We start from the raw sequence: 26549 nt of genomic DNA, 5'->3' as shown, positions 1-26549 counted from the left end.
GTGGCACAGTCAGCTCCTGGCAGTGGTGGAGCTCAAACTGGTCAGAGCTGTTTGTGATTTGGAGCTGAACCCAGAGCAGGAACCAGCCAGAGCTGCAAAAGAACAGAACTGGACCTGAAAGAGATGGGGTCACGACCCAACACAAACCAAACCCAACCCAGACCCCAACCTGAGTCAACCAACCAACATCAAACACAGCAAAACAAACCCCAAACCCAACCCAAAAGTGAACCCAGAAGCAAAACTGGGCCCAAATCCCAGCCTGTGGCTGTGCCCACATCATCCTCAGCACGGGCAGTGCGGCTGCTGCTGGGCTCCACACAGCTCCCGGCGCGGCTGCGGCTCCTCTGCCGGGCCCTGTGTCCATCCCTGCGCAGGGACGGACCCGGCTCAGTCAGGTCCTGGCAGCGCGGCCCGGCCCCAAGGGCCCCGGAGCTGATCCCCGGCCCCGGCAGCGCCGACACCCACCGGTGCGGAAGGGAGGATGGGGTTGGCGCCCCCTATCGGAGCAAGGTCAGGAGTGGCGCCCCCTAGAAGACGAAGGGCAGGACAGGGGTGGCGCCCCCTAGCGGAGAAGGGCAGGACAGTGATGGCGCCCCCTAGCGGAGACCGGTCAGCAAAGGCGCCCCCTAGCGGAGGACGAGCAGAGCAGCGGTGGCGCCACCTAGCGGAGGAAGGGCCGGGAAGCCTTGGCGCCCCCTAGCACAGGACGGTCAGCATATGCGCCCCCTAGCGGAGGAAGGGAAGGACAGGGGTGGCGCCCCCTAGCGGTGGAGAGGCAGGACAAGGGTGGCGCCCCCTAGCGGTGGAGGGGTAGGACACGGGTGGCGCCCCCTAGCAGAAGAGGGGCAGGACAGGGGTGGCGCCCCCTAGCGGAAGAGGGGCAGGACAGGGGTGGCGCCCCCTAGCGGTGGAGGGGTAGGACACGGGTGGCGCCCCCTAGCGGAAGAGGGGCAGGACAGGGGTGGCGCCCCCTAGTGGAAGAGGGGCAGGACAAGGGTGGCGCCCCCTAGCGGAAGAGGGGCAGGACAGGGGTGGCGCCCCCTAGCGGAGGAAAGGCAGGACAGGGTTGGCGCCCCCTAGCGGAGGATGGGCAGGATAGAGGTGGCGCCCCCTAGCGGAGGATGTGCAGGACAGGGGTGGCACCCCCTAGCGGAAGAGGGGCAGGACAGGGTTGGAGCCCTCTAGCGGAGGAAGGGCAGGACAGGGGTGTCTGCTCTTGTGGTTAGGGCAATGGAGGGGGGGTGGGAGCAGGGAGGTGCTGAGGGGACATCGCAGCATTCCAGGCACATGGAATAGGCTGTATGGAATAGGGCAGAGCAAGGTGAGTGTTCCTCGGGGGGAACGATGCGTCCCGTGAGTCAGGGTCTCTGGGGGCAAGGTGCTTATGTGTCAGGGGGGTGGTTTTTAGTGTTGTCATGAGCCAGGTTCCTGCAGGCTGCAGTGCTGGGGCTGCACATCGTTGTATCAGTCATCAATGGCAAGCATTGAATTGTCCACAATGAGCTTTTGAAAACATTTTATGGATTCAGCACTTGGTTTCTGGAATCTTTTCTTCATATCTGATGGATTCAGAAAGGTTTTGCTATTTTCACAGTAGCACAAACAGAACTAAATGAACACAAACATGGTCCTGGGTGTGTGTGAAATGCAAAACCCCTCAAATTTGACAGAAATACTTACTACTGCGTGTCATAGATATGAAACAGTTTTATCTTTCAAAATGCACACAAGCAGCTCATTAACACCGATCAGTATTTGTCAGGATGGAGAAGTATTGCAAAGAAAGAAAAACACATCAACATTCTACACATTATAACTGCCAATGAAATGTTACATTTAACCGACAGGAAGTGTCTGTGCACAAACTGACTTACAATTCTAGTCAAAAAATAGATAAATACACATTCTAAATTGCTTCTTTTGAACTGAAAGTACTACTTTTTGACAAACATCTCCCAACGTGTATCTGTAAATCAATGACTTTCTCAATGGGAACTGGGTTTTGTATTAGCCCTGTATCACTTGAACAGTTACATGGGTGCAACCTGAGAGTTCAGTCTGACTTCAGTGACAGCAGCTCTTGTACACAAACAGTTCAATACCTGACTGGAGCTGTGCCCCTGTGAAAGGCTCCATCAGCACATTCAGAGCTCAAACTCCATCTGTATCTGAAATACTTTCCTACTTCAATTTGCAAAACATCACTACAGTGTACTCCAGATCGTAATGGGATGTGTGGGAAAAAGGCTGGACAGGACAGCCTTGTGATGGCTTCCATCTCCTCCAGAGCAGCCATGCGTGCTGCATTGGTGCTGAGCTACAGGGAAAAGAAAGGAAGGGAACCGAATGCTCCTTCAATTCTTGTCTGTATTAACAGGACAAATGCCATTATCTTGAGCAACCAAACTTCTACAGTTACAGAAGTGTGAGGTCTGATGAATGTCATCTCATTGTTAATAACCAAAACAGGCAAAGTCCTGTGCAACCCACCCATGGCTGTTCTTTTCCCCCATGTGAACTGAAGGGCAATTTGTGATCCCCTGTATTCGCCATGGGCTAAAGGACACACGTAAGGTCTGAGAGCACAGGACCTAACACACAGTAAATGCACAGAGCACCGCACAGCTCTGTGCGCACAGCCCACACTTACACACCTATCGCTGCTGTCCTGCAGTCTGCCCTGCCTGCAGCAAGGCCGAGAGCCAAACTTTGGGAAGTTTCTTTATAATCCAGTCCAGAATTCATCCAAACGTGATGGTGTAGGAAGCTCTCAGGAACTGCACATAATTCTGCATGCTCTGGCTCTTGTTCTCGGACTTCTGCAGGCTGTTCTCCAGCTCCTTTAAATGTACTTCGTGGTGCTTTTTGTTCTAGAGGAAAACACAAAGAGAAATGCAATGAGCTTAGAAGTAAAACCCAAATCAATCAGTAATCAGGTAAGGCGGCTGGTACCTGATTGTTTGAAGTGTCATTTACCTGGGACAGGTTTCAGAGGCTCCACAAAACTGAAGGGTTCCAGAAAGGCCACAAAGTGTCAAGGCTTTGTTTATGTTCAGTCAGGACCGAAGTGATTGTGTTTGACTGGGCTGATAATCAGGAAAAGGCCTGGGAATGGAAGAACTCACTGCCTGAGTTCTTACCATGAGAGATTCGTGGCAGCTTAAATCTGTCCTGGGCTCAACACTCTCTCTCATCTTGATTTGTCAATAAACATCTGCTATTGGTATTCGATGTGATTTTTGATGCCTATAGTTCCTTATACAAAAAAGACGGCTGATAGCAATCCTACCTGCTCACTAGTTCCATCCCTGGTGCACACCATAGATTATATGTTATATATATATGTGTATATATATGCTATGTACATGCTGCAGAGACCCAGGTATTTACTGCTTTGTCTATTACAGATTCTGGATGCTGGTTGGTTAAAACAAATTCATTCTTAAAAACCTGGAATTATAGCCTCAGATTTCAGTCCAGCCTTGGCACAAAGTAATCAGGTCAGTAACTGAATGAAGGTACCTTCACAGCCCTATTTTTCCCAGTTTCACTACAACAAGAGGAATAAAACCATTTCCTCAGTTTCCATAATGCATCCTCAGTTATGTGTAAATGTAATTGGAATAAAAAGCATTTAATTAATTTAGAGCAGCTCTCTCAGACATAAAGATCTCTCACATTTATATTTTACCTGTGAACTTCAAATGGAAACCACCTGAAAATATCCCGAAAACAATTTCTTTTCTTTTACTTTCAAACAGCAAGAATTTCCTATGAAAAACTATTTGCAATAGGATAAACCACCAGCCATTGTCTGATCTTGTTTTAAGAACACTTTTATCTCAGGGTAAAAGCAGACATGAAGTTGCAGTTGAAACAGATAAAAACTGATGACAGCACATTGAATTCAGAACCACATCTCTGAGGTCTTATTCAGTCTTGAATAGAGTTTGCATTTGGTTGGCTTGAATTTAACCTTGAATGTTGCCAGTCAGAAAACAGGATACTGGTTTTGGAAGTCTAGGAGAGTGATAGGAAACCTTTCCAGTGTCTTCTCTATTAACTTTAAATGGCTTTGTAGCTTATTATTACTGATCCCAGGGCAAACCTCTGACTGAATCAAAGCTTTGGTTAAAGCACAGGATTTGCCAGCACTGGTCTGGAGAAATCAACTGTGTGTGGTATTTTATTAATAGAAAATGTGCTAAAATTTTCTGGCTTAGATAAAACAACGGAACAGATTCCTCTGTTTATCTGCAGAGAACATTACTCACCCCAACTCCTTCTCAGACTGTGGCTTTGCTGAAGAGGTAAGGAACAATGTGTAAATCCTGGGCATTTAAAGGCCTGATGCTTTGAAAAATGAGAACATCTCTTTTGTTACCAACTCTGTTTCTGTGCAACATCAGTACAGAAGATGAAAGCTTCTCACAAATTCCAGTGAGATCAGAATCTTGTCATCAAATCAGGAACAACTAAAAAGATGCCACTATGTCATCATGGAACCATCATGCATTGACTAAAATCCAGGTGTGTTCACTCAACAGGAGAAGGAAATTACAACTTCATACATATTCTTTGATTTTTGCCTTGCTGGGAAAACTGGATTGAATAACAGCTGTAAACTCAGTATTACTCGAGTGATTTAGTTAGACTGGGCATCTTTTAAATCTATTAGAAATGTCAATATACAAAGTCTATTGTCAAATGGAATTCATTGGCTGTTCCCAAAAGTGTGCATCAATTTCATCAGCAGTGTGTGTTTCAGTAAAAGGAACTTTGATTGTAAGTGCTGATGTAGTAATTCCTGAAGTCATAAGCGGTGTCATTTACTCACGCGGTGAAATATGCAGAGGAGTTGGTTTTTCTTTTCTTGCCCCTCTCTCACTTCAGCCTCAAGAACCAGCATCTTTGTCCGAAGGGCCTGTTCTCTGCATGACATCTTTTCCAGTTCTTCAGCCACCTGTAAGGGTAAGGAGAGAGAAATGAGGCACATTTATTTTCACTTCAGACCCAATCCAAAGTGTGTTCTTATACCTTAGCATTAACAGCTCCACTGCCTGTCCTGTCAGCTCATAGAATTATAGAATAGTTTGGGTTGGAAAGGACCTTAAGATCATCCAGTTCCAACCCCTGCCGTGGGAAGGGACGCCTCACCCTAGACCATGTCACCCAGGACTCCGTCCAGCCTGGCCTTGAACGCTGCCAGGGATGGGGCATTTACCACTTCTCTGGGCACCCTGTGTCAGTGCCTCAGCACCCTCACAGGGAAGAACTTCTTCCTTTATATCCAACCTGAACTTCCCCTGTTTCAGTGTGAACCCATCACTCCTTGTCCTATTGCTACAGTCACTGGAAGCTGCTCTGAGGTCTCCATGCAGCTTCTCTTCTTCAGGCTGAACAGCCCCAATGTTCTCAGCCTGTCTCTGTATGGGAGCTGCTCCAGCCCCTGATCATCCTCATGGCCTCCTCTGGTCTTGCTCTAACAGCTCCATGTGCTTCGCATGTTGACGACACCAGCACTGCACACAGTGCTGCAAGTGGGGAGTTATTTCCCATGCACAGAACAAACTAAACAAACCTTGGAAACATTCTAGCAAAATCTGAAAGAAATTCCAATTTGGGTAAAAACTTAAGGAGGGAGCAGTTGTTACTTTTGTAACTCATTTGTAAATTAAGCCAAAGTTGTTGTGTTTTTCAAACCCAAACCAATATCCTCAGTACTGAGAAAATTCAGGTTTATTTCAACACGATTAATCTGGGAAAGAAATGACAATTTCATACGTATTTTCTCATTAAACAAATAACTGCAACCTCATTTCCTCTCCCATTTGATTTACTGGGTGCATCCTTCCTACAGATAACAAATTTCTGCTTAATACTGAAAGTGGGCAAAGCCTTCCTCTAAAATGAGGACTTCCCATTGAAGTTCTTGTGGGCTGCCTATTTTAAACAAAATAAGGAAAAAATAAGGTTTTGTTCAGAGCTTTTTCTGTGGGATTCAGTATTGGGTGATTGAAGCATTTTGATTTGTCTTCAAATAAAATGATGGGGAACTGTTTGTCCTCTGAACTTTGTCATTCATTTCAACAGGATCCGAATTCCACAGAGAAACTGAACTGTGCAATCCATATTTAAACATGCCAAAATTCCCAGTCACTTTTTAGTGCTGCTCCCTTCATGTAAAACAGTCTTGTCCCATCTCTTCTTCTCAAGCACGTTTGGTTTTAATGCTGTTTTTAACTAACAATGGCAAACAAGCTGAGGAGATGCATTAAATCATCAATACCATTTTTCTCCCTTCTTCCAAAGCTGATTCCAGTTGTCTGGTTAATCCATTGTATTCTGCGATTTTCTCTTCAAGCTGCAATTGACTGCACTGCAGACTCTCATCTTCCTTTTTGAGCTGACAAGCAAGTGCTTTATTTTCAATCTCCATCTTTTCTAATTGCCTTTATGCAGAACAGATCAACGCATTGTAATTCACTACAGCAGACATGTGTAGGAATTAACTGCAGTCACATTTTTAAGCAGGTACCTTTTAAGATCTTCATATTTCTTCTCAATGTTACAGTTTCCTTCTTCTAAGGACTGACTGCCCACAGAAGTTGCACTGTATTCCTCCTGTGAAAGTGACAATTCGTTTTTAGTTGGAGACCTATACACAGGGTATTACAGAGTACAATAAGCTTGCCTGTTAAACTCCAACTGAACAATTCAGCTGTAATTCCAAGTAAACACTATGTTATATTTGAGCAAAGATGATCTTGTATTTAAAACAAATAAAACGCCACCCAAGTAGCGGACTAAAACTTTATGTGAACACTTTAAGGGTGAAACCCTGCTATATAACAAAGGGAAGCCCAAACAAAACCCACATGCTGCTCATGTAGCCTTGTGTATGAGGAGCTCGTCCACCTCCTTGTGAACTTTGACTCTTAAGCTTTAGATTCCAGCAAAAATCAGTTCCCTCACACTACAGTCATAGGAAGCATAAAACTAATAGTGCATATTTATATACAGTGTAGGACTGGCAAAGAATGTCAGAAAGTGCTGAATGTCAGAAAAGACGATCAGGTTCATCTCAGAAGTTGAAGAAAGCAAGAAGTCAAACTGTGTTCTCTTGCCCAGCATCCAGACTGACAAACCTTGACATGTTTCCTTTTAAATCTCATTAACAGTAACGATGAGTGCTCTTGCTAGCACACAGCAACAGAAAATGAGCAACAAACAGCCACACATCAACAGCCTGCTGGCACCTCCATCATTCACTGGACTACCACAAGCAGTTCCCTCCAGTAATTTGAGCTAATCTGGCTGATTTTGTCCATGCGAATCACATGCTGTTAAACCAGCAGACTAGGAGTAGCAGAGATGTCCAGCAGAGGGGCAGGAAATTGATGTCCTGGTTTAGCTGAACCTGGAAGAGGTTTTCTGCACAGGGTCCTGTTACTTCAAAAGGAATCTTGCTAAATTCTGGTCATAGGATCAAGGGTCAGAATTTCTGAAGGGCATCACCAAGATTTAATGCTGAAATTTAACTACTCTTCCATCAGACTTGTGACCATATTCCCAGATCCTCAGCTGTACTTAATAATAACTTTTTTGCATCTATTCAGGAAAACGTAGTTAGATTAAAGTTACATGCATCATTTTATAGATGCACCTCAAAATTAACAGTTGCTTAAGTGTTTTGCTAAGCAAAGATGGATTTATGAGCTTATATATGATACAAACAAGAACCAAATCTGATGCTGTGAACATCATCTTGACAAGAAATCTAAAACAAAATCAAAGCTGATTTCTTTTATAAGCACATGAAGTCTATGGGGACACAGATCCTCACTGTGCTTCAGCTGGAGTTTTCCCACTGACACAGCAAGAAGATTAAGTCCCTTTCCCACCCTACTGATTCAAACACTTTTGTCATTCATGCTAGAAGAGTATTCCCCCAAATTTAGCCCTGCCATTGAAACCAATGTCACAGAAAAAAAAGCTGAGGAATATTCATACTGGGGCTTAAGAGCAAACACAAGCAGTAGTGCTGACATACTGCTAAAATAGATACGATCCTATTAAAGCATAATTCATAACATTTTATCAAGCAACACAATGCCATCATTAAAATGTTAAAGTTATTCATCATCAACAACATAATTTATGACTATTTGTCTGAGCAAATATTGTCTGGTTTATAAATCAGTCATTAAAACCAAAATGACCGTGGAATTAAATTGTTCCACCAGATACAAACAATAACTAGACTTGCACATTTATTTCCAGGGAAGAATTCTGCAACACATCTCAGGCCATAAGTATTCAAAAGGATCAAGAATATACTCACTGAAAAGATACAGAATCTGCAGATAACTAGTCTTGTTGAATACTGAATTCATGTAAATACTATTGGCAATAGTTTCATATGCATTATGCTATTTCTACAGAAGAAACTCCTGACTTATGAAGCAAACAAGAAAGGAAACTACATGACTGTCACACATGCTAATAGGAAAAAATGACCCAGAGACTTTCTTTCACATGATTTTCTCATTTATCTTTAAAAATAAGCATATTCTAAGCACCTGAACCTGCAGCTCCCTAAGGGTTTTGCATTTCTGTGCATGGATCCTTTCCCAGGATATAAGCTTTTCCTGATAGGATTGCTGCTTTTCCTCAGGTGCTTTCAGCGACTCAAAGCTGTGTTCTAACTCCTTTAACTCAGGCTCCACGTTGTCCCTCCCCTGCATAGTAGCATCACAGGAGAAAAATATAAAGGTAAAACCATAAATTCATTGTTGTAATACTTAATGACTTCCCATAAGTAATCAATCTAAATTTCTACACAAGTTGCATAATATCAATGATTTTATAAAATACTGACAGAGTTGGAAGTTCACCACTGGAGAAATTTCCATCTCTGACTGTATTTCATTAAAGAACCAGGAACATTCATAATGAACATATACAAAATGATGCAAGTGATAGCAGTTCATCATGCAATACTGAAACTTTGATTTTGTCTTTATGGCAATATATTTTGGGAGATGGCATACAGCCATATTAAACAGCTGACAGGAAAACTTCTGACCATACAACTACTGGAAAAGAGGGCAACACCTAATGCCATCTGAAGCCACATAAAATGCTGTGCCAGTACTGTTTTGGGGTTCAGAAAGTGTTTGTCTCCATTCTACAACTCAAATATGGAAAAGTTAAATTAGTATGAAATAAAATGTATATCTAAGATGCTCTCTGTGAGGATTAATTCTCTTCTCTAAAACAGAACATTGCAGACAATGCAAAAACCTATCCCTGCTGCAGCTTTATAGCTTAAAAGAATATGTGTTTTGATGAACCATGGGGAACTGAGGAAAATTATTTTCCTATCAGTTTTGTATTGTTTTCTGATGCTTAAGAATGTGCTGTGTTACATTATTCAGCTCCATCTGCTGAAAAACTTAAAAGTCATCTCTGTATGGATGCCCTGTTTTAACTGCTAGTTAAAACAGACAAAGCAGTCTTATGGTAGGTTTGCTCTGGATGCAACTTTCACAGCTGTACTGTTGAGAGATACCGTTTTAAAAGCATCAACAAAATCCCATTTTAAAAAGTGATAAAAAGATCCTGAAATTCCACAACAGCAGCCTAACTCCATCATTACTCCAGGAACCATTTCTCACCTTTTTGCAATTGTGTGGTAATCAAAACACACCAGCTCACATGAGGCTATAAAACATCTAGTGAATTTAAAAACAGTTTTGTACATGGAAAAACAGCCAGTACCTTGTGACTTTTAAGTGGATCCTACACAAAAGTGTAGGAAAGATCAATGCCCTAGAGCATGTTTGGAAACATGCTTTATTACTCCAAAACTTACCTGATCTACTTCTAAGCTTTTGTCTTCTATGATTCTTTCGTTTTCATTTAAGGCTGTTGCATATCTGGATTTCAATTCTTCTACTGCTGTTTGTAATTCTTGTACCTAGGACAACATATAATTTTCACATGCATTTGCAAGGTGTTTCTTTTAAATACAGAAAATACAGAATCATTAGTATGAAGCATAAAGGAAAACCTTCAATTTCTAAACAGAACCTCAGTATCTGCCATAGTATGAGTTATTTATTTTCATTTTCCTACTCACCACAGCATATATAAAAATGTAACTGGGTAAAGAGCACTCTGATATCAACACTTCATATTCAACTATGGAGAATGAGCTACACTTGTGCTAAAGAAGCCGCCAGCATGACTCACCCTTCAGGTAACAATTATCACCAGCAGCTCCCATCTGGAGTCACTACAGCTACAAGCTGGGGAATTTTGTTCCACTCACTGCTTAAGGCTGACTTTCCTGGAACTACATTTCCCATCTTAAAGCTGGCAACAACTTTAATCGTTGTCATGCATTCTACAGACAAGGCACACTAATTTCACTTAGGTTTTGTATCATGTCTTTCAATAATTTTTACAAGAGATAAGTGAAGACTCACTGAAATGGTGCCTATACTAGTGCAGAAATATATACAACTTAGAATCAAAGTTCTAAAATGTCTTCTCTGTGATTAAAGGCAAATACAAAAAAGCCCGTTTTAAGTCTGATTTTTTTGTTTTGCTGGTATTTTCAGTGTGGAACTACTTACATAAATAAAACGCCTTACAACAATACCTGAATGCTGGCTTGCTGTTCTTAGAAATGTGGAAATAAAGATACCATAGAATTCCAGACTGGTTTGGGTTGCAAGGGACCTTAGAGCTCATCCAGTTCCAATCCCCTGCCACAGGCAGGGACATCTTCCACTAGAGCAGGTTGCTCCAAGCCCCATCCAACCTGGCGTTAAACACTGCCAGGGACGGGGCAGCCACAGCTTTTCTGGGCACCCTGTGCCAGCGCCTCAGCACCCTCACAGGGAAGAGCTTCTGCCTAAGATCTAATCTAAATCTACCTTCCATCATTTAAAGCCATTCTTCCTTGTCTTGTCATTACTTGCTCTTGTCAAAAGTCCCTATCCAGCTTTCTTGTCAGTCCCGTTAGGTACTGGAAGGCTGCTACAAGGTCTCCCTGAAGCTGCTTCTTCTCCAGTCTGAATAACTCCAAGTCTCTCAGCCTGTCTCTATAGGAGAGGTGCTCCAGCCCTTGGAGCATCTTCACAGCCCTCCTTGGGACTCACTCCAACAGCTCCACATCCTTGTTGTGTTGGGGGCCCCAGAGCTGAACTCAGTACTCCAGGAAGGGTCTCATGAGATCAGAGCAGAGGGGCAGGATTACTCCCCTGACCTGCTGGTCACACTTCTTTTGATGCAGTCCAGGACGTGGTTGGCTTTCTGGGCTGCAAGTGCATACTGAGGGCTCATGTTGAGCTTATCGTCAGTCAACACCCCAAAGTCCTACTCCTTAGCCAAGGAGAGGTAAAATATCATTGGATTTGTCCACTAAAGCCACCAGACTCAAATTTTACTTTTTAAATACAGTTTACTGGGTTGCAAACTTGTTTTTTAGGAAGCAAATCTTTACTAAACCAGTATGTAATTGGCTCTGTTGGCTTCAATGAGCTTCAGCTGGGCTTCACACAATACACTTACAATTAAGTGTACCAGTAGGAGTGTGGAGATGCTCTGGATATGGTTTGTAATGGTACTCTCTCCAATCATCCAAAATGTTACAACAGTATTACAGTCACCATGACAACAGTTCTTGTTTACTACAAACAAAACCTTTATCATTTTCTCAAAACTGCTTAGAATTTAAAAGCCATATATGAACATTTCAAACATGCTACTCACCTGATTCTTATATTGTTCAACAAGGTTTTCCTGCAGTTTTGCCTTTTCTTGCAGATTTTGCAGCTCATTTTCAACAGAAACAGTATTGCTTTTCAATGTGGCAAGGGAAGCCTTGATAAAAACATGGAAAATACAAGAAGTGTAAGAGTGCTATTAAAAGAACACAATCTACCATATGATACCAGTAGCAAGTGACCTACAGCCATTCAAAAGTTTGACACAGTTATTTATCCTGTCAAACAAAAATGAAAGCCCACAGCTGGTTTGTGAGCTCATGAGAACATTTACTTTGGAGGATAAATAAAACAAAGAACCTGTAAACCCTTCAAAAGTTGAAATTAATAATTGAGCTAAACTCAGTTCTTTAATTTGAAAGGAAGTTTTACAAACATAAAAAAACCAACTTCTAGCTAAGCAATTATGTAGCTACTGAGAGTGAAATAAATGGCATCCTGGTTAAGCAGATAGATGAATAGACAACCCTGTTCCCAGCTCTGCCATAGACTTCCACTGATAAATTTTCTGTGTCTCATTTTCACTTCCTGTAAAAATTGGATAGCAAAATTTATTCTACAGGTTTGGGATCTCTAAATGGAAGGCTCAAAGGAAATCACTGTGATTATTTCATTAATGTATCAGAAATGCAAAGCCACTCAACAATGATTTATAATGGTCTCACCTTTAATTTTTCATTTTCAAGGTAAATCTTTTCATTTTCAGAATCAACAACATTTAGCTTTCCAAGAAGCTCCTCGTCTGAGTTTCTTTTCCATTCTCCCTTTCTTTTCAGGTCTTCCAAAAGCCTTGTGATCTGCCTTGTTAGATAGGCAAGAACTTCTGTAAAATACACAATGCTTCCAAAACTCTCACTGTGCATATTAAATTTTACCTTAACATACTCCTTCAGTGTTCTTATCATAAAATGTTTTAAAACAAGTTGTGAAATACAGCAGAGGAGGCCAAAAATCTTGAATTTGTTGCAGCTTGCAACTTCTAAATTCTGCTCAGAATTTAGGAATGTGACTACAGAAACACGTTTACACTGTCAACACTGAGTGATGCACTGCTAAATATCAACAGTGTGACTACAGAAACAAAAGAAAGATCAACAGTTTAACTTACTTCTTAAGATCTTCTGTTTGAATTTCTAATATTGTCTTTCCTTCAACCACTCTATCATGCTGCTTCTTCCAGACACTGGAAGCTGACAGTATCTCAGACAGTTTGACTTCCTACACAATACAGGAATTACAGATTATGAAACAAAAGAATGCCACTGAAAAATGCCATATCATTCTACCCATTTTTCTAAACACAAGAGTAATTTAATATAAGGTGGCTTTATTGGATCTCCTTAGTACAAAGCAATGTCAATTTTGTCTCAAGAGAGAATGAACAAAATTACTTACATTTTAAACAAGTGAAGTCTAAGTAGAGACTTACTTTCAAGGCAGAGTCACACTGGCACTGTGTATTAACTGTAGAATACAACCATTTAGTTAAAAATTTAAGATTAAAACCTTTTCTTACTACAAAAGTATTTGTCTCCACTACATCTCTACTGCATAAAAATTACAGAAATCTGTGCAAAACCAAAATCCTGCCAAAAGTTTAAGGATAAAAATAACTGCTGAGTAAGAAATGCAAAGTTGGGAAAAGTCCCTCAAAGAAGTATGAATAATTAACCAGCACGTGCAATCTTGAAAGTACACCAGTTCAATGGGGAGCAAAAGCAACAGTGTGACTACAAAACATCAAAAGTCCAGGGGTTAGTTGTCATCCCTCTGTACTGCTAAGTGTAGGTAAGGATCCACTACTGTCTTCTCACAAAGATCAAAGAAAACAACAAAAAAACCACCCCATTTTTAATCATCTCCTGGCATAATAACTGGAAAAATGTACCTTTAATATGACATATCCAAAATAATGGCAACACATCTGAGGGCATGAAAATATACTCTTCCTAGGAAGCTTAAATAAGGCAATAAAGATCTCAGCACAGTTCTGATTCACCTGGCCTTTTTGAACGACGACACGCTGCAGGGATATGCAGTGCAAGAATCTAAGGAACTGTCATGGACTTTGAAAAGGTTCAGAGCAAGCAGCTTAGAAACAGAAAGTGAAGTATGACATGAGATGTCTTACACTGATAAACAAAGACTTCAAACCCCAATCATGGATTCTCAGTAAACTGTACTTCTGAGTTAAGTCAGGTTCATATTAATAAAGGTCTAAGAGGAAGATCAGGAAAGATGTAACTGACCTTTGAAGTCTGATCAGACTTCTCTTATGTACCACGGTTCAAGGTGTACAACTACATGGATTAAGACATTCACTGAATTTTAACAAAAAACCATGTAGTAACAGCTTGCATGTCACTTACAGCAACCTTTTCCTTAACCAAGGAGGAAAAAACAGATACAAACACTGCAGGATCAACCAACTCCTTCCATTTCCACAAAACAAAGACTCCCAATTACTCACAGCATAGTCACTCACACGTTCTTTTATTTTGGAGGTTAATTTCTCCACAGCTGCTTCGAGCTGCTGAGCTCTTTGTTTCTGACACCTGACTGCTTTTTTCAGAGCAGTCTTCTTTTGCTCACTTGTTTCCTTTAAGGCTAACATCTGATGCTTGCATTCACCAAACTGAAGTTTCCATGCTGCTATTTTCTTCTGTAGAGTCTGCAGAATAATTAAACATCAAATCTTTCAAATTTCTATACCTTACAGATCATTTTGTGACATAACAGGAATCAGGAATACCAATTACATTCATAATCTGTTTCCATAATATGTTTGTACCTCAAACGTTATGGGTGATACAAGGAGCTAGTCAAGATAGATACAGGAGTAAGCAAGAGAAAATATCTATTGGGAAACTCAAGACAAAGATGATCAAAAATATCAGGGATGTGATATTCACTGATGTAGTAGCAGTATGTGCTCTGAATCTGTGGTGAGCACACACATAACTAGGGCTGGAGATCAGTATAACTGCATATGAAATTTACATACGAAAGTTAAGATCTTGGATTTGGGCTTTTATAAGTCAAGAAGCTAGGAAAGGCTGGGGTCTTTATTGAATACACACATTATGATATGGTCTGTTATTAGATGACAATACACTATCTTCTTGCAAGATCTCTGACTTTTTCCCATGCTTATAATGGCCCCACTGTAATAATGAAACAGATTTTTTAGTGAAGAAACTATTTTTTATACAAAGAGAAACAATTTTTTTATGGAAAGTTGTATTTTGTGTTCAACAGATAGTGAAGGAGAAGAAGTAAAAGAAAAGATTAAGCACTGCCTTGTCCACAGCAGACAATTATTTAAAGATACTTAAAACAGGCTGTGATAAAGCTTAACCCACAGCATTAAATCACATTGTAAGGACAACTTATAATTTCCTGAGTGCCTGATCTTGCAACACCCAGGAAATAAGATACATTTGTATGAAATGTATTTTTAATGCATTTAATCATATGATGAAATGTGTACCATGCAATTGAGATGAGAGCTGAGTTCTGTGACTGTCATTATATTATCTTTTCTACTACTGTTAGTATTTCTGACTAACTGGATTTTTACATCACTCTGATGAAGGCAATGAATTAACTCCATCCAGTCCAGGAAGATAATTAAGATAATTAAGTTCTCTAACTTCATGACTTTCGTATTTTTCGTCTACGTATCATTTGTTATTTAAATATGAACAGAAAAAAAACACCAGACATTAAAACACTACACAATGACATACAATGAAAGCAATACCACACTCTGCTTCAAGGAGAATCTCAGGTTTGATTCTTCCTAAGGTGGTATGTACAGCTTATGAAAAATACGACCAAGCTACCAGTGGACAATTACCCTCATAAAGACAAGTGCAAGTTCCAGTCTTGTCACTTATTCATCAGCCAAACTACAGCAATGTAAGTAGGCTAGCAGTGTAAACTAATTTCTCAAGTCACTGATAAATATCCTAACTGTAAGAATGATTAATGCATCTGTTTCCTTCCTTTGAGTCTAAGTCTGATACTTAATTATGTTCTATATGGATAAAGACCAGAATGACATGCCATTTACCTACTATGTTAATGTGCCAGCCTTATATTCGAGCTACTATTTGCCAGTTGATACAAAATACACATATTATGCATACGAGAAGGTATCTGTCAGTATAAGTCCTGCTAATGGCTCCAAAACTTTTCCATAATTAATGAAAAAAGTATGTGGTTTTTCAAGTAAAAGAGGGTCTCAGGTACAGTACTGCTTCAAAAAATTATAAAAAAACCCAAATAGGCAGGAAGCACTTCTCATATATAGATGCTTATAAGGCATTTGATGAACAAAGACATGATTTGGGCAGGGCAGCAGAAGAACACCTTCAGTAAACAGAGCAAACAGAAAATCAGAGTTTATGTAAGGTCTCTTCCAGCTGTTGGTTACAGCACACAGCTGTTATCGCTTGTTATAACCACAGGAGGTCACAATCACACTAACAATAAGTGCTCTGGGCATTATTCAGTGGCTGAGGTAAACTTACATGAAGGACTGATTTCATAAGGGTATTGCTAAGCTTTCGCAAGCTTTTGTCCAGTTTATTAACAAAATCATCAACAGGCTTAAAGCTATCAACTGACTTCAGCACATTTTGAAGAGCAAACAAACAAAATTTGTGAATCAAGATTGTAAATCAAGATTGAATGAAAATACAGTTATGTATCAAGTTACTTTAATGAAAATGCTGTTGGAATTCTGTAGTTGTTCTAAGTAGAACAAGTAAGCGATTTTTATTTAGGAGAAAAGGAGACATAGACAAAATACAGACATAGACATACATGACTTTTTTGGAAACTGAGTTGCCATAGATTCCTTAACAAATTATAGAATTAATAGGGGATATATGCTACTAAAAAAAAAAATTAGAAGTTAGAAATACATTCTTTTTTAGCCAATGTTTTCTCATTCGTGCCTGTGTTCTTGACAAGTTTCACATACTGAAATTTGAGAGTACGTATGCTCTAGCCTTTAACACAATCACCTCTTCCTTGCCTTGTTCTGAAGTTAGTAACTGAAGTAAATGCCCAAATTTACCTTTTGTTTTATAGAATAGGAAATGGAATTCCAGCTACCTTAAACAAAGTGAGGTTAGGCATTAGTCTTAAGTGTTTCTCTTTTAGTCAGTATTAAGAGGTTTATTGATTCTTTCACAGTCAATAAATAGGTGGTGATTCATCACCCTTGTCTTACAACAGCCATTCATCTTGAGGACTTGTCTATCTCTTTCTATTGACTGTATGGAGACTGCCTCTGGATTGGTATCTATCTTCTGGATAGCACAGTTAGGTGAGTGCAAATGCTTCTGTGTACTTAACTTCCATTCAGAACTGCTAGTATGCACAAGTTAAGGAAAGAAGGAAAAAAGAAAACAAACAACAAAACCTTGCAATCAAAACAGTGTGGTCAGGCAGATTGTGCAAAATATAAATGCTGATGATTTTTACTGTTTGGGATTTTTCTTTTACCAAGAGCTTGATTTCAAGTGGTACTTTAAAATTTAACTCTCACATCTGAATCGAACTCAGACCACAATAAGGCTTTGCTAGTTGTTTTAAATAAATCGAAGCACAAAGTAAAAACTATGTTGACCTGTATTTTCTCTTTTAATTCATCATTTTCTGCTTCTTTTCTTTGAATCTGATGTCGCAGGTGAACTTGTATTGTCTTTGCTGATCTTGACAAATGGTCTCCCTTCTGTACATTGGCCTAAGAAGGAGAAATAAACAGAGATCTATTAGTCTATGGAAATACGCCGTATGATGCTATTTATTACACTGGGAGAAAACATGGATTCCCACACAACTGATCACTCACTTTTTCGAGCTGAAGCCTAGATGTAAGTTCTTTAACCTGTTTCTCCCTTTCAAATGTTTTCCTCCTGAGAATCTTCATGGGAAAAAAAGAAAACACAAACTCCAAAAAATTATTTGAATGTCTGAACACAGCAATGTAACAGTACTGCACACTGATGAACATTTCAGCTGTAAGATGAAAGACCCTAAGATCCCACATTGCAACGATACATCACAAACATTCCCACTTTGCCACTGTCACTTCAAACTGTATGATCCCATGATGCAGCCATTTTCATATGTACAGCACAGAACAAAGAGAGACAGAAATTTTAATTTACTTACAGTATTTTGGAACATGGTTTCATTTAACTTCTGCATCAACGTGTCCATGTTTTTACTGTTTAACTGCAAGATAAGTAGGAAACATTGAAAAATTACCTCAGATGATAATTTAGGCCCCCAAATGCCTTCCAACTTTGTTATGTCCTGTCCAATTTAGTGCATAGGACATAACAAAAAAAATCTTCCCAACAGATCTATTAACGAAGATAACAAGACTGTTTAAGACTCATATAGGAAATGTACACTCATACTGGTTCTATGTTTATGCCTTACATATTTTCTTACTTGGTGTTCTAGGCTGTCAGATTCTTTGCTTAGATCAGTAAAATATTGTCCATCTTGGATGGCTTGTGTAGTTCTATGATAATCCTTTTCATATGGTTGAATCAGTGAACAGAGTTTTCCTGCTTCTCCAGGTGGCACATCCATTTTTCCCTGAAACAGTATTCATAATTATGTAACATTTAGTATCACTCACAGTTTGGACATTGATCTTGCTAATTCAAGGATATCAACATAAAACAAGTCAGCTCTTCAGCAGAATCACTTAGGAGAAGTGATTAAAACTCAAACTAATCACCCACAGAACACACCTAATCCATAGTACAAAGGTATACAATTTGCCTCCAGCAAAGGTGGAGGCCAACTCCTGCTCAGACACCAATGTTATGTATCACTGCAGAGTTCTTCCAATTTGGAGGCAGCAATGGCATTTCTCTTTCCCCAGTCTGGAAAAGCTAAAAGCTCCTCACCAGGCAGAGCTGCACAGAAACACGATGCTGCCTGTGTCATGGCAAGTCCAGAGCCAACTGTCAGTGCCTACACCTAAGCGCATCTCGTTCCCCCACCGCTTCCTTGTCATGCACCAGGAACCTGCCATCACCTTCACCCCTTCTCCCTCACAGAATCAGGATGTAGACCGGTCTGCTTTGAACTGTTGCCATAAGGCAAATACTACACTCCGGTTATGTACCTTGGTTTATTATAGGCTTATGTTTCCTAGCAGACCTCAATTTGTGCAACACAGCACAGGTCTCTATACCTTTTTGTTGGTTATCTAACCAAAACTAAGTTCTTGAATTTAATTACTTCTAGTGAAAATAGCATCTCGAAAGATTAAGCTTTGTCTCTCATTTATCCCAGCCCATCTGTGTAAGCAGAAAAGAACATAACACTATTTCTTCCATAGTTTCAGTATACCATTTTGATGTCCACTTTTTGAAATATCATGTACTTCCCATCAGTAGCTAGGAAGTATGTTGTGAATACGTTTTGAATCTTGTTAACAAAGCAAACAGTATGAAAAAATCAAGCTTAACGGGAATAGAATGAACTTGCCTCAGCAGCATGAAGAAGCAGCTTCCCCTGAAGATCCAAGTCCCGCAGAGGCACAGTACAATTATGTACAGGTAAATATGAGGATGATGGCAGCGATGACGACATTCTGAGTTAACGCTGTGTAACAAGACAGTATACGTTAACAAGAATAGTAACTGAAACGTTACCAGCAGCCCAGGTCGTCCCCACTAGTGAATACAGTGTACCAGACCAGGTGAACCCATCAGAGATTTAACACGGATCATGAGCTGAGACCTTGCACGCGTATTCATAACCTGTAGGCACTGAAGCAGCACTGAATTCACACATACAGCGCACGGAAACCAAACCCCTCAGCAGCACAAACCTCAGCGCACACCACAGACGGAGTAAAGCTCGCAGTGGCAACTCCCCGCAGGGGCCCAGGACAACCATCAGCGCCCATTGCCGAGGCACCATCGCCTCTCCCAAACGCCCCTCAGCCCGGCTGCCCATGGCCCCTGGGGCAGCCTCCCCTCAGCGCGGCCCCTCGGCACCCTCTCACCTCACCGCCGCTGCCCGCCATGAGCCGTTGCCTGGCAACCGGCCGTTGCCGCAGCCACCTCCAGTTGCGGCGGGCGGGACGAGGCGGCGGCACCGTCCCCACGGGGCGGGCCCGTTTGGGGCCTGGTGACACCGGAGCAGCGCGGGCCAGTGGGTTCTTGGCAAGGGCCTGTAGGGACAGGCCAAGGGGAATGCTTTAACCTGCCAGAGGGGAGACTGAGATGAGCTCTTCGGCAGTTCTTCCCTGTGAGGGTGCTGAGACGCTGGCACAGGGTGCCCAGAGAAGCTGTGGCTGCCCCATCCCTGGCAATGTTCAAGGCCAGGTTGGACACAGGGGCTTGGAGCAACCTGCTCTAGTGGAAGGGGTCCCTGCCAATGGCAGGGGTTGGAGCTGGATGAGCTTTAAGGTCCCTTCCAACCCAAACCACTCTGTGGTTCTATGAATCTACGATGTTTGCACAGTAATAAAAATCAAAGACTAAATTTCAATCTTTTCTTTTTCTAGTAGCCATGACTATCACTCCATTATCCATGCTGGAGTGAGTACCTGTTTATACCTGAATGACAAGGGGTATGTTGTCTTTTCATCTGCCTAACATTTTGCTCTCTGTAGGAGACATGAATTGTGAACTAACCACCTCAGCCAGACCTTTGCCTTAGCACCGCAGTTTGTGAGCGGTGGCTTTGGTCTCTCATAGCGAGCTCAGACACAAGTCTTCATTCCAGCTTCTCAGAACTTGCCATATGAGTGCCTTAATTTAAAAAGAAAGCAATAAATTGTTGCAATTATCTAAAAATATGATGATTGCTTATATAATAAAGCAACCACTACCGATTGGTGAGGCTAATTTGCATGATAATTAGCATTGCACTCTGTATCTCATAAACAGAGAACGAATTACAAGTTTCAGTCCTCAAAAGCACGTTTTAATGACAGTGGCACAATCCACAGAGTGGTAAATAATTAAAGGAAATATGACACAGTTCTATGATGACATGATTACAAACCTTAATAAAAGAGGAGTGCTGGAGAGAGGCTTCTTTAGATACCACAGGAGCTCTGCCGAGTGTTTGGCATGGCTCATGACTATATCTGCTCTAAAGGAACCTTTAGTTTCTATGTCGGAAATTCAAGACTCCAATGCCTTTCTTTGTTCATTGTTCAATTTTAGCAGTAGCCTGATAGCACAAAAGTCTCACAAAAGCAGCAGATTTGCTGTGACCCTGTTTATATGCTGTTCCTTCCCCATCCTTTCACGCATGCAATACTAAGCAGAATTTCTTTCTCTCGGCAATGCTTAGACACTCACTGCCTTACATAGAAATAAGTATCTCACAGAGGTGGAGCAGTGACATTTCTTCCCATACACTCTTGTAAAATAGATATCGTGGGTTTTGCTACTTCCCTGGCCTGTTTCTCAGCATCTCCCCCTCCATCTTGCAGCATGCCACTTCTCACGCAGGGAGGCACCCAAGTCCTTCACTCTATAGTGCATCGAGGTAGTGGGCACTGGGGTGAGCTGCCACTTGGAGTTATAATGCTGTAGTGCTGTGGAGTTCCCCACAGTCACCCACTCCAGGAGCCTAATCTCTTTGCACAGACTTGAGCAGTAGATCATCTTTGCTGCTCAAAGAGCAGCAGCAAGTGTTTCTGCACCCACTTAAGGCATGGAAGAAATATAAGCAAATTCCAAGATATAGAGAAGTAGCAGAGAGGCCCTACTAGTAGCAGAGAATTTTACATGGCAGCAGGTCTGAGTGTCCTTCATATGGAGATTGATGATTCAGTGTTGGTCTTCTTAGGTTTTACCCAAGGATGTCTGGAAACACCTTACCCCAGATGCAAGTTACAGCAGCTAAGGTGATGCAGAACTTTCCTTATTATATATATTGACCTTCCTGGATCAGAGTTCCCAGTGCTAATTATTCACCATAAATACAACTGCCTTGGTGCCATTCCTCATTTCTATGTGAATGGCTTCCAGCTCAGACACTCAGTTGTTTGCAGAAGACTTTAGATCTTCAGAGGAGGTGAAACTATCTTTAATACATTTCTCTTTTACTAAGCAGTCCTTAAATCCACCTGGATTCACTCCTCAATTTAGACTTGTGAGAGCAACTCAGGGGGTGAACATGAACCCTGTTTGTTCCTCTTCCTTAGGATGCCCATCTCCTGCAAAACTGCTTGCTCCAGTTCCTAAATTGCTACAGCCCCTTTGCTACACTGGAAAATGACCAGAGAGCCTGTCAAGGTCCCAGAACTGGGACAGGTACTACAGGAGTGTGTTCAAGACTTGGGCTATGTGATAGAGACCTTAAGGATGGGAGAAAGAGCAAGAGGACGCATTACAAAGTGGAGATCCAAGCAAAAGGGTAGGAACAATGGAGAGCACATTGTGTTTGCAAGATTAAGATAGCTTAATTTTTATTAATATAGTTTACTTACAGAAATTCCTTTCCAAGAGAAAGGGGCACACTCAAACATATAACTTCAACTTTTGACAGATTTTGGGAAGGCATGATTCTTTATCTGGCCAAATTCCCTCTCTTATCAGGGACAGGCCATTAACAAGTGGCCCTGGGAGTTCTGCCTTGCAGGGAGGGGAGGCAGAGACCCTTTTGTGCATGGGTGGAGCAGATAGCTGGCTGCAGTTAGCTGGACACAAACAATACCTACAGGAAAATGGGAAGTTCATTAGAAGTGCTTTATGTGGCCAGCTGGAACTGTGAGCGGATGCCTGGGTGGATGTAACACACCATAACAACATCAAGCCATTCTTCCTGTGTAACAGCAGGGATCCTATCCTCAGCTGGTTGTTCAGGGTGCTGCTCAAGGAAGATGCTCTTAGATTTACCAAACCTCTGCTCAAGCCCCAGTAGGCTATGGGTTCCCCAGTCCTGCATGCTCTCTGTGGGAGCAGCAGTCCCTGTAGCTAAAAAATCCTGCCTTTCCATGGAGGGAGGGCTGACCTCACTTGCCTATGGTTAGCACAAGCTTGGCTGTGCCTTTGCAGAGGTCAGCCCCACTGGGGCACTGGTGGGCTCCAGCTCTCAGGATTTTGGCAGCTACTTTCTGGCAGAGAGAGATGGGTCAGAAAGACCCTGACTCATCCCATGCTGGGAAACCAGGAAGAAGTTGGGCATCACTGAGGAAGCAGTGGGAGGCTGCTCCTGGGGCAGAGCCAGCCGGGGAGGGGAGCCTGGCAGGTACCCACTTTGCCCTCCTAAGCATGGAGCTGCAGGCCTCTGCACCCAGCACCAGCTCCACTCAGGCATCCTTCACGCTTATGGGCAGGTTTGGGGTTTGGTGCTTCCGGTTATCAGATAGGGTTTTAAAGTGGAAATATATTCTGTTTTATCCCCAGGTGTTCCTCTGATCTTCCTGGCATCTACATCTGTGAAAAAATATTCCTGCTTTGAAGGACATTGTGTTCTTAATAGGCCAACATGGCTTTTTGAGAAAGGCTTTGCATTTATTCCTGAATGAAATCTAACTGCAGAATCATCAGTAATGTGTATACAAAGTTTATAACCTGTATGTATAAACACATAAGAACAGATTTCTTTCAATGAAACATTCTCTTACAGAATTTGCTCTATCCTTTTTGAAATATAACATTTATTTCAATCTTTATGTAAGTAAATCAACTGTAATGCATACTGTTATTAATGTAAAATGAAGTTTACCATCAGCTGATGTTTCAAGTACCTAAATCAGCAGTGAAGGCTTATTTTCACCACTGCTTTTATTTGTTACCCTTCTGTTGCTTACTTCTGCTTTTTGTCTATTTGTTTATCATCATAGTTGGCTGAATTCTGAAATGAGCATAACCAGAACTCAGTCATAGCAGAATCAAATATGTGACTATAGAAGCACATAAGAAGTAATTAAAAACTGGTCTGATTTTGTAAGTCATCTGTTCTTTAGCTTCTAATGAAATAACAGATGATTTTGTTAAGAAATTTGCATTTCCTTGAGTTAAAACACAGTACCAAAAGACATCTTACTACAGACTGCAGTCATCTCTAACAGTTTTAACATACCATCAAAACCAGGAGCTGCATAGGTTGCATATCATAGAATCATAGAATAGTTAGGGTTGGAAAGGATCTTAAGATCACCCAGTTCCAACTCCCCTGCCATTGGCAGGGATGTCTCACACTAGACCATAATGCCCAAGGCTCCATCCAACCTGGCCTTGAACACTGCCAGGAATGGAGCATTCACTTACTTGGGCAACCCATTCCAGCGCCTCACCGTATCAAAGATTAATTTTCCTGTTATTCTTATTTTCTACATAAATTAATCCAAAAGCAAAATAAATCCAACAATTTCTGTTTGATGTTAATTTATGTCATTTTTATATCTACGTTCTGATATTGTTAAGAATGATGGGATCTATTCCAAATACTTGTTTGCTTTCCCTAAGAAAAGCAGATACAGCCTGAAAGTTCATATCTAGGCTAACAGAACTATCGTGCCACAAACTGCAGTGTCATGGAGTCATGCCACGTCTATACCAGGTCGTGTAGAAAACAGAACTGCAAAGTAATGCAGAGAAAATGATACAGTTACATATTCCAGCACCTCTATACATCAAGTCCCTTTATAAATAGTAGCAATAGCATTAGAGCAACAACAGCCCAACTAAGAGCTGTTTAGTTTTGAATGCTTTTTAAAACCTGGAAAGTCAGTATTCTCCAGAAGAATATTTAAAGTAGACTGTGAACTCTATAATAGAGCAATATCTAGGTACTACAGATAGACAGGATTTGTGTTTTGCCTGTGAAAAGAGTAACTGTAGATTGTTAACAGAAGTACTATAATCAGTCATCTTACATTAAAAACTGTTAAAGTTTCAGTAAATTAAACTCTCCTGCAATTATTTTATAACAAGTAACAGTTACTTCAATTTAATATTGGCTTTCTTAGTAATTAGCACTCTTGAAACTCTACAGAAATACCTATTGCAGTAGAAATTATTGCACTTCATTTAGGTTAATGGATTTTTCAGGTATAAAACCATATAAATCAGGTGTAGTTCAGGTCGCCTGCATAATACAAGAGTGTGCTTATAGTCAAGATTAATCTGCATTTTTTACTGCTTTAGGTAAAATTGAGATGAACCCATCAAGACCCTCAGTTATTAAAAATGATATTCATATCAGAAGACGAGGTTTCCATAGAACAGCTGCAGAAGGCTCCTTCATAATATCTGCAGTATTATTGGGACCTAAAGCTGATGTGTTTCCATCCACCATGTAAAATTATTAATCTTGATGACATAATAAAATTTGGTAATGTCATTTTATCATGGACTGCCTCAGGAAACTATACAGAAATTCCATCAATAATGAATTAAAGGATGAAAATACAACCAGTGTCAATCAGTAGCACATTCATTCCATTTTTTTTATTTTAATGGAATTATGAATTTAACTAACAATACAACTCTATCATAAGGTATTTGTGAACTGATTACTGTGTGATAGCCCAATTCCAAATATAGTGCTATGTGGGATTAACCAAGCACCTCTTATAGAAATTAGGAACTACCTAGCTGAGAGATCTCAAGAAGTGTCTGATAGGGAATCATCATCTAATAGACATTTCTCAACTGATTGTGAATCAGGGTTTGGGGTGATGCTATGAAATACTTTAACAAGGAATTGGAGTAAATATAAAGTCACTTTTGGACAAGCTTCTTTGAGTATGAAGTGAAAGATGACAAGACATAGGAGAGCCACGCAGAGTAATCTGATTATTCATCTAAAGGCAAACGATGACATTTAAAATGTGAGATTTTACATCACAAATATAGAATTTTTTGGCATTTTACTGTCTCACTGATCTAATCTGGGTTTTTTTTTTCTATTGTTTCAATTCCACACTACATAGTTAATGCATTGTTCAGATTTTTTTCCCAGGAAATTCCAAGTGTGCTTTTGCAATTATTTCTCTTACAAAATAAATAGCAGAGCATAGATCAGCTGAAGAGGCATAAGAAAATTGAATTGGGCTTTTTTAGTTCACAGTAAAATATGAACTATTTCTTCCTAAAACTAACACATAACTAAATACAGCCAACATATCTGATACAACTGTAAGAACAGCAGTGTCTTGTTCCAAACTGTTGCACCTCTTTTCAATACAAAGGCAGTGTTAGGAGTGAAGAGAAGGTGTGAATCTCTCAGGGAGTGAAAGCTTTGGCATTATGGAAAGTGTAGTGTTACCGTGGTGGGAACCCCAGAACACTGACATTGATTAAAGTGGAGACATGCTCAGGAGTGAAGTTTAAGGGAAAGTGAAACTTGTGCTGGTTAACATATCATACATATGAGGTGTGCTGTTTGGCTCATTAGCAAACTCACTGATGTAATGCAGGTCCTGTTGTCTTACTGCTGAGATCCACAGCTGGCTGTCACGCTGGTGGCCATGCAATGAGGGGAAGCGAATGACCTGTGACAACAAGATAAGACACGCTTGGGACTCCATGTAGTCAGATGGGAAGAACCAAACTATCATAGCTGCTGTAACAAGAAGATAAGATGTGCTTGGGACTCTACATACTCGGATGGGGGAGGTGAACTATTCTGGGTTATCATAACAAAGTCTTCTTGCACTACAGGCAGTCATATAAATAAGACTGATAAAGCCATCACTTTTCTATCCAAGAACCTCCCAGTCAGAGACAAGTA

The 26549-nt window shown here is 40.9% G+C and overlaps 2 protein-coding genes across 8 annotated transcripts in view; one reads left to right on the top strand and one right to left on the bottom strand.

Annotated features, from left to right (window-relative positions):
• Nucleotides 1-4934, top strand: part of ABCD3 (ATP binding cassette subfamily D member 3) — a gene marked incomplete at its 5' end in the record, with an annotated part of 42294 nt that extends 37360 nt beyond the window's left edge. For 5 of the 7 annotated variants that reach the window (XR_013957383.1, XR_013957384.1, XR_013957386.1 and 2 more), the window contains 2 exons: nt 3411-3503; nt 4227-4934. The remainder of the gene's footprint in view (nt 1-3410; nt 3504-4226) is intronic. The other 2 variants (XR_013957389.1, XR_013957385.1) reach the window with 2 other exon arrangements.
• Nucleotides 1702-22754, bottom strand: ODF2L (outer dense fiber of sperm tails 2 like; the record flags this gene model as incomplete). The annotated part of the gene is given in 17 exon segments (XM_080624055.1): nt 1702-2873; nt 4841-4966; nt 6293-6455; nt 6542-6652; nt 6654-6661; nt 9881-9985; nt 11788-11898; nt 12467-12602; nt 12910-13019; nt 14287-14472; nt 17443-17559; nt 17668-17739; nt 17991-18053; nt 18276-18425; nt 19191-19268; nt 19852-20019; nt 22608-22754. Coding segments are annotated over 17 exon segments (1980 nt in total). The 3' UTR covers nt 1702-2744.
• Nucleotides 22755-26549: the final 3795 nt, after the last annotated feature.

This window comes from Psittacula echo, assembly GCF_963264785.1.
Source record: "Psittacula echo genome assembly, chromosome: 7".
In the NCBI taxonomy this organism is placed as follows: domain Eukaryota; kingdom Metazoa; phylum Chordata; class Aves; order Psittaciformes; family Psittacidae; genus Psittacula; species Psittacula echo.
This window is presented reverse-complemented; position numbering and strand designations above follow the sequence as displayed.